The sequence below is a fragment of the Armigeres subalbatus genome, chromosome 2 (assembly GCF_024139115.2).
Source record: "Armigeres subalbatus isolate Guangzhou_Male chromosome 2, GZ_Asu_2, whole genome shotgun sequence".
NCBI classification, from domain to species: Eukaryota; Metazoa; Arthropoda; class Insecta; order Diptera; family Culicidae; genus Armigeres; species Armigeres subalbatus.
Window position 1 is genome coordinate 413213828 of NC_085140.1, and position 9287 is coordinate 413223114.

The 9287-nt window shown below is 38.0% G+C and overlaps 1 protein-coding gene across 1 annotated transcript; it reads left to right on the forward strand.

Annotated features, from left to right (window-relative positions):
* The first annotated feature begins 987 nt into the window (after window positions 1-987).
* LOC134217668 (uncharacterized) lies at window positions 988-2348 on the forward strand. Its single transcript, XM_062696477.1, has 3 exons — window positions 988-1366; window positions 1433-1760; window positions 1820-2348. Exons 1-3 carry the CDS (start codon window positions 1101-1103, stop codon window positions 2243-2245), a joined length of 1020 nt encoding a protein of 339 aa, XP_062552461.1. The 5' UTR covers window positions 988-1100; the 3' UTR covers window positions 2246-2348.
* The last annotated feature ends 6939 nt before the right edge of the window (window positions 2349-9287 follow it).

The following is a 9287-nucleotide window of genomic DNA, read 5'->3' on the forward strand; positions in this document are numbered from 1 at the left end:
TGCACCTATAACATATCCGCATTTGAAAGTTCTTCCTTCTCGCTCATTGTAATTGGAAAGCGTTATATACATTCTCATGACCCTAAGCTTGGCTAACAAACTTCTCTTACTTGTCATAAGACGAGTTAGTACAATCCCATTGAATTCCACCACTTAATTGTATCTTGACAGATACGTATTTCGACCTCAAATGTAAGGCCGTCTTCAGTGTCTCGTACTTGACTCGACTTACTTACGACTTATAGTCGAGTCAAGTACGAGACACTGAAGACGGCCTTACATTTGAGGTCGAAATACGTATCTGTCAAGATACAATTAAGTGGTGGAATTCAATGGGATTGTACTAACTCGTCTTATGAGAAGTGAAGACATTCCACTAAAAAGCTCAAAATAATTTTCTTATCAAACTTCTCTTAGTTTAAGAATCATATGCTTTACAAAGTACGAATCAATAATTAGTTTACCCGTGCTGGACTTTATTCACAGCCCCAACACTCAACCTGCATAATTTATGTCTACTGTTGTTTTGTCTCTATCGCGCTGCAGAATTAGGCAGCGAGAGTTTCGCTGATGCAGGACGCTGATAAAGGACTAAAGCCATTATAATTGCCTCCAGATAACATCACACAGTGTCTAACACAGCCATAATCCCAAGTTGCGCCATCGCACTCTGGAAATGTTTTAGTAATTTTATGAGCTTGTTAATGGCTGCGGTTACAGACGAAATTAGGTCAGTGGAGGTGGACTGTATGGTTCGCCTAATCACCCAGCGAGGAGCCCTGCCTGTTATGGAATGGTTGAAGGAAATTCTAGAATGAACTTCCTGATTATCAGCAAAACCGAACCAAAATAAGAATACATGATTAGTAGCGATTGATAACAAGTTTAAGAGCACGAGTGAGATGACTCCCCAAATTTGATTCCTGGAATAAATTCAGCTTCAGCTGATTCTCTCTTGAATTCGCAAAAGTATAATTAAGATTATTTCGCGCCGAACGAACAACGAGATCACACGCTACTTGAAGCAGCATCTGAGAGATTCTAATAAAGTGTGGAGGAGAACTATGAGATTGTTCTCTTTATAGTTTTCTATTCTGTAGATGTGTATAGATAGATTTGCAGTTCAAGTGCGAGCAAACATCATGATGAAAAACAAAAACACAAATGAAAGAATCGCATGGTCGTTAATGATTAGTGTTTACTTCCTAAGCTATCTGGTTGTGTCGTCTAATTGCCAAGTCGACCGACCGCAAGTTACGAGCGCCAATACGTCAACACTAGTCGTCAATGAGGATCTAAGTCACTTGAAAGACGACAACGCTAGTGATAAGATGTCGCTTGAGGATTTCGATCAGTATCTTGGAAGGTAAGTTAAAGGATCAATTTCTGAAAATAAAACAGCTGAACACTATACGATGCGATTAATGTGCAGCTACCTTGACGATGAGAGGGAATTTGCACTGGCTTTGGATTTTGATGGCACCTTGGCGGAGCTTACATCTCATCCGAACCTCAGTGCCATGTCACCGGAGATGAAGCAAACACTGGAGAATATTGCTAACAGTGGGCGAGTGTTTGTAACGATTATCTCCGGTCGAGATGTGGACGGCGTGAAGGAAAAAGTAGGAATCAAAAATATTGTCTACTCGGGTAACCATGGACTGGAAGTGCTGTATCCGGACGGAACTAGACACAATCAAGGAATTTCCAAGGAACTTGCTGATAACTTTGTCAAAATGATTGAACAACTCACCAAAGAGGTACGATGAAAATAAAAATTCGAAATTTTGGATGAAACTTGAATGATTGAACTTTTTAGCTAGCCCATGACGGTGCTTGGGTGGAGAACAAAAAGGTATCGCTAACATTCCACCTGCGACAAGTGGACCCCAAGCTCATTCCAGGAATGCAAGCAAGAGCAACGCAGATAATCGAATCGTATGGATATCGAGCGAATGTAGCACATGCCGCCATCGAGGGCAAACCGCCCATTCACTGGAACAAGGGTCTAGCAGCGGAGTTGATTTTGAAGTCAAGCTTCGATCCGAATTGGGAGACCAGAAAGGTGGTCTTTGCTGGGGACGATACCACCGATGAGGACGTGATGCTGGCCATTAAGGGATTCGGTCGGTCGTTCCGAGTGAGCAAGGATGTGAATGTGAAAACCCATGCTGACTATAGGATTCCGTCGGTAAAATCTGTTTATTACATGTTGAAGTGGATCGAACAGAAGGTGTCGGTATAACTTTGCTAAAGCTTTTTCATTGTAAATTTTAAATATTTTTGTTTAAACGTTCGATTAAAATCAATAAGATGTGGACTTAAAGTTAGTAAATATGTCAGCTACATGTTCTTCCGATTCGTGCTTTTTTTTATACATTCCCTTGAACATTGAAGTAAATCTTATAGGAGCACCGTGAAACTCTAAAAAAATGTATATTGAGTTGAGGCAACTATTTTTCTTTTAGTTTGACTTTGTAAATATTTCAGCAAACTTAGCCAGCTTTTTGTTAGAAAAAAAACAGCTTAATTCATTGAAAAGTGATACTGCCTTCCTCCCATTAAGTCAAGACACCAACCTTATATGGTTCAATGAATCATTTTCTTAATAACTTTTGAACGCAACGTCCGATCGTCACAAAATTCAATAGTGAACTACAAGGCTTTACCATCTTTCAAATGCAACTTGTTGCAAGAAAATTGGTTAAGGATTACCATATGAAAAGTTGTCTAATGTTTTACTTAGCTTTTGTGCACACACATACACACATACATACACACGGACAGTTCGTCGAGCTGAGCCGATTGGTATATAACACTATGGGTCTCCGAGGCTTCTACAAAAAGATTGTTTGTACGAGACAGGCAAAAAGAAACAAAAGAAAAATCAACAAACGTTATATCAACTATACCGATAGTTTTTTTTTAACAAACATGATAGGTGATACAACTAGGTACCGTCAAACGGGGTGACTTGCAACGCTTGTGTGTTCCACAAGATTTTGTTTATTACACTAAAAATATACCCAACCATCGACCTTGTCATCACGCATCCCTAGTTTACATTGCATTTGAAAGACAGGGACACCGTCTTCGACCAGAGGTCGTACAGACTGAACACGACCTAGCATGAGACAACGGACAGGACACATAACACCCAGTGGACCAGTGGATATTTTTTCGATTATGAAAAGTTTTCTTTTCACCGGGGCAGGAATCGATCCCACACTCCATAGCACATGCGTCTAGACGATTGACGTCGCTATTCGCACGGCCACAAAGCTCACGGAATATTTGTTGTGCTTAGTTGGTATTTAGATACAAATATTACTCACTGTTTTTTTTTGTATCATTTTATGAAACTGTTTCGTTAATTGAAAGTCGAACGACGTAAATCGTAAGTTCGTGTGACAGATGGAAAATAATTTCACCAAAATCGATCCGCTCTCCAGTTACAGTAAATTAGGTATGTAATTCCGCAAAAACTATTAAATAATATAATTGTTTGTTTTTGAAATATCAACTTTTTTTTTCAAAAATTGTAAAAAGAACATGGAGTTATCGGACAAGGGGAGGGTATTTGTTCTAAACTTGCGCCAAAGTACGTCCAAGCTGTATAGTCAAGAGGATCGTTGGAGCCAACTGCTACGACCTTGAAGACGTAAATGGGAAGAGACTTGGCTTCGTCAACTGCAAGTTTCTTAAGAAGCTGGTCCCATAGGACCACTTTTAAGAAAATCAGTTGATCTAAACTGTTTAACAAGCTATGTAGCTCTCAGTCGAGTCTCTCAACGCAACATGATGCTTTTGCTGTGGTTGCTTAAAATACTTTTACCGTCGTTTGTGAGATTTAGCTCTGGCCATTTGGTCGGAGCAGCCCCACAACAACGTTATTTACTAGCTGCTTCCTAGGGCAGCGGTTCTCAACCTTTTTCTTGAGAGGTACCCCTTCGAACTTTTACATTAAATTAGGTACCCCTTATGTTTTTTTTGCTGTAAATGTAAATAGGCGTAATTCATAAAATACATGAAAAATTGACCTGATCAATTGCTCTCCATAAAGTTGGCTAAAATTTTCATAAGTCCGTGAAACTTTTGAATTCAAATTACCCAAACAGCACAATTGATGCAAATTTGGTTGCTGCGACTTAATTGTAACTGATTCTGGTGGTATAGATGTTGCAGTGATCTGTTTGAAACATGGGTGCTGCTCGGGTAAGTTTATTCATCGAACTTTCTACAGGATTTTTATGACTAATGAAGCCTTTTGAAAATAGGATTTCACGCGTATTGAAACGAATCTTCTGAACCTCTTGATGTATAGCTTAGGGGCCTTTTGAAATGTGGCTTTCGAGCCAGTACTAGCTCTATTAAAGAGACTTCCAGCCCTAGACAGGCTTGTCTCCGATAATTTCCGAGCTACTTAAAAAGAGACTTCAGAGTTTTTTGAAAGTAGGCTGCTAAGCCTCTTGAAAAAATAATTCAAAGCTTCTTGAAGAGAGGCTTCCGAGGTTCTTGAAAGGAGGCTTCGGAGCCTTTTGATGAAGGCTTCCAAGCCCCTTGAAGGGAGGCCTTCGAGGTGCTTGAAAGGAGACATCCGACCATCTTGCAAGGGGGCTTCTGAGTATCTTGAAAGGACGCTTCTGATCCTATTTTTAAAAGTACGCTTGCAAGAAGAGTTCCGAGCCTCTTGAAGGAAAAATTCCGAGCCTTTTATAGGAAGGCTTCCAAGCCACTTCAAAGGGAGGCTTCCAAACCACTTGAAAAGAGGCCTACGAGCCTCTTGAAAGAAGGCTTACGAACCTTTTTTTGAAAAGAGGCCTCCGTGCCACTTTAAAGGACCCAAGTAACCAAAAGTTCCTTCAAGAGTACGTTTTTCGCTTAAGCAGCTCAGTGAAGCTAATTAAGCGAAAACGTACTCTTAAAGGAATTTTTGGTTACTTGGGGAGCCTTCCGAGCCTTTTTTAAAGACCCTCCAAGCCTTTTTAAAAAAGGAAAAAAGAAAAAGGAAGAAAATTTGCAGAAAACAGCTTGAAAGAAGTCTTGCGGGCCTCTTGAAAGAAGACATCTGGGCCTCTTAAAAGATAGCTTTCGGTCCTCTTCAGAGGAGCTTCTTAAAAGAAGGCTTCCGAGCCTCTTAAAAAGGATGTTTCCAGGCCTCTTGAAAGTAGACTTCCGACCATCTTGAAGGAGTCCTCCAAGCCCCTTGAAAAGAGTTCGCCGAGCTGCTTAAAGAGGCATATGTTATTAACTATTTTCATTAGATTTTTGTTTTTTATGAACATGTAGCCCTTAAAGGATCCTAAAACATTTTTAATATGTCAATGCTCTAAATCTGAAATTGGCGGCGTGAGAGCCAAATTAGTGTTAAATGACATGAATGTCATGACATTCTGTGACATTTTTTAAATTTCGTTCTTATGCCTCACACTTTGTATTTAGAACACTGATCTGTTTGACAAAGTTCTAGGATCCTTCAAGCTTTAAATGCTAATAAAAAATTCGAATTATAAATAACTGTAGAAAAAGTTATTAGCAAATTAGTAATAGCAATCCCATGAGGTTTTTTGTCATTTTCCATAACTGATGTTGTCTTTTTGATCTTTGGTCCCACAGCCTTTAATCAACTGAGCAGATTCAATAGGACTCGCCCAAAAAACATTTGAGGTGACTAAAGCGCTTATATGACCTTTTCGACTTAAAACTAGCTTGTTCCCTCAAACAACCGCGACGCGATTCTATCGCTTGGCGACTGCGATTCTGTTGCCATTGCGTTGGTATGGAAACGTAAATGGAATATTGCCTGAAGCAACCAAACGATAGAATCGCGGCGCCGTCATTGAAATCTCTTAGGTCTGGGGAAACCTTTATTCAAACAAAATTCTTTATTTGGCGATTTACTGATCGCCATGCATATTATTATGTACAAGGCAATGTCCCGAAATGAGAAAAATACACATACAAAAATTATCAAAACTTTATCACTAATTTTTGATTAAAATTGAAATTTATCCGCCATCACACATTTTTGTCCGACCCGGCGAAGATACCCCTAGGGGTACATGTACCCCAGGTTGAGAACCGCTGTTGTAGGGGAAAGGCTTTAGCTGGACTCCTAGAAGAAATCTCACAGACGTGCTGGACTAGGCACTTAAGGATTCTCGCTTAACTTTTCAAAAGGACCTAAGTAACATTTTTTTCATGAATTAATTTGAGTACTGCAATCGAAAGCTTTCATGTTTTTTGGTTGATTGGACTATTCAAATTAATTCATGAAAAAAATGGTCCATAGGTCCTTTTGAAAAGTTAAGCGAGGATTGTTCTAGTAGGAGGATCTTTGTTGAAGATTGTTGGTCTGCTCATGCCTACCCTCTCGACCAGAAGACAGAGCGAGTCCATGGAGTTTACTCCAGGACGATGACCTATTTAACAGAAACTCGGAGCTAATACAGCGTTGAGGAGGAGTAACTAAGCATGAAGCATAAAAGTGAGAGTCTAGAGACCAAGGGTTCTCAGATGATGACCGTCTAAGACTCGGAGGTCTGCCTCATATAGGTAGACGATGAAGAGCAACCCCGAGTAAATCGAGCTGGCAGATCAACTAATCTCTAAGAAAGAAACTGTTGTCTAGAAAAATCTATTTTTGTATCTCTCCTATTAGATAATTTCTGGGTGGTGATCATATTTCAGGATATGCATTTTTATATTTTCATCATTACTAGGACAGATGTAAAAATAGCGTTAACTAGCAGAAAAAAAATGAGCACCCATTCAAAAGCTACATATAAAATTTCGAACGTTTTTGTTTTCATGCGCTGTATCCAGCCTGACAGGATTCCGTAAAAAAATAAAAAATATTAGGACGCTTGCTGGCAGCTTCAACATCTACCAGAAAAATATAAAATGCTCTAAGCAAGATTGTTTCGATACGCAAACGAAAAAGCAAATCAAAACTTACAATTCAACAAATTCGATCATCGTAATCAAAATTAATCTTGGCTTCATAAAATTTATCTCAACAGAGCTTTTCATTTTCGTGCCATTCACAGCATTTACGTCGTCTTTTCTTACAAGCTTATGCCAGACGATGTCCTAATACAATTTATTTGAAAAAAAATGAATCGATTGTTCAAATGAATTATATTTCTTTAAAAGCAAACTTTGTTTCGCAGAGAAAATAATTAAATGTCACAGAAGTTGGTTTTTCATAATCGTTTCTGATTTTGCTTTCGATTTTTCATATTTTCTACCATTTTAGGGAGATCAAGAAATACCGATCATTTTCGTGTCAAACTTTTTTTCCCGTTCTTGATTATTTTCGGATTTACTCAAAAAAATTTACTAAGCTATGGACGAGTTTTGCTTGCTGAAACCTGATTTAAAGTGTTGCGAGTGTAGTAAAGTCCTAGACATGTTAGAAGGAAACCAAGGAAACATTCTTGAGTAGGAACTACAGCGTACCTTTAATCTGATTACGGGAGTATTGAAGGATTCAACTGCGGCAAGGTATCCAAATCGTTTGGGTAGCAATGTTCTCTGAAGGTGCAACGGTGTTCGGAGCAGGAAATCAAGACTTATCAAGAAAAACAAGTAGTGCCAACATCACAAAATACGATATTGCGGATGAGCACGGCAGCACGGATCCTAATCTTCGGCTGCCGATCAAACTTACCCAGGTGACGGAGAGGCGTCGCGGGAAGGAACGTTAATGCAAGAAAGAAGTGTTCGCCGAGATGCACCGATTTACCTTGAAAGATAAGTAGAGTTCCAACCAAGGTAAGGTAAGATCTTCGACGTGGATGGTAACTTATTAAGGTAAGGGTATTTTTACTTCTGTTGTTTTTTTCTTATTATTTTTTTTAAGTTAACGGAAGTAGAACAAACAGAGTAAAAAACTAAAACTCACATATGTCTCATGTCTCAATTTGTACTATAAGATTTTCAAAAAAGAACATTGCAATCATTTATTAGATTGCAATTGTTCTCTTACGCCGTAACGGTATGCATGAGAAAGACGGCCAATATGCATAAAAATTTGTAATTTACATTGATAACATTCCTAAATATGTATTACAACTGTCCTTCTCGGGTACCGTGAGCTTTACGTGGCTTCACTTGCATTTTGTAGGGCTTTTAATACCATTTCCATTTAATACCATTTAATACCATTTCCAGGTACCACGTTTTCAAAAATCGAATTTAAATTGATTCGTGTTACAAACATTACTTTACAATAACATAAATTTACACTCTAGCGCCGAAAACACACATAAAACATTCTCCTGAACAAACGGTAGCATAAAAACACCTAAATATTCGTCAGTATATGGGCGGCCCCATCATTTCCTTTCATAGTATCATACTCATATATTAAATATTTATATGTAATTTCATTCATATATTCGCATTTATTTTAAAACATTTTGTTATTAACATAACGTCATGCTGAGTATTTTGCCCACATAGTATACAACACGAAGAGTGGCGACGACTAACCGTTAATTTTAGTCATTGTTTATTGACATACCTCTTCTCATAATACATTATTTTATGTATTTTATATAGTTAATCATATAAAAAATTTAAAATATTTCACCACTCATTTAAAAAAAAAATACAGTTATGACCAGATTACGCAATGGTTATCTACCCTCGATTTCACCACGTACAATACTATGAACACTTTAAAGTGTCCGGAGCAATGAGACCTCCCTCTACATTTAAATCAATTATCTTCGTGTTCACCGTAATTTGACATTTATATATGCATACGCAGTTTTATTATCTTTCTATTCATGATATTCGTATTATCAGTTAACTAAATATATCCTGGACTATAACGAGAATGGACGCATAAACTCCTGATAGACGATGCTGGCAAGACATTTGGATAAACTTTTTACATATTATATTTATCGTATTCCTTCTAATCATGTTCACTACGGTCCATTTTCATTTTGACTCACAGTCAAGGAAAGAAGTCTAGTCTGGACGAAAAACTTCGATTTTGGACAGCAATAGACCTTTTTAACAAAGTATTGTTTTCCTCATTGTGATATTTTCATGAATTGAATTAATGGGCATCTTAGGTCTCTACTCCCAAGCTATTGTATGTATTCTAAATATTTACTACTAGGTATTGTTTTACACTCATCACATTGCTTCTCATCATGTATATATTTCATTTTATTTATAATACATAGGGTATATTATACATAGCTATAATCATTTTTCAGTGGATTGACGACTGCTTATGCCATCAGGGATATTTCATCCGATACAGGCCT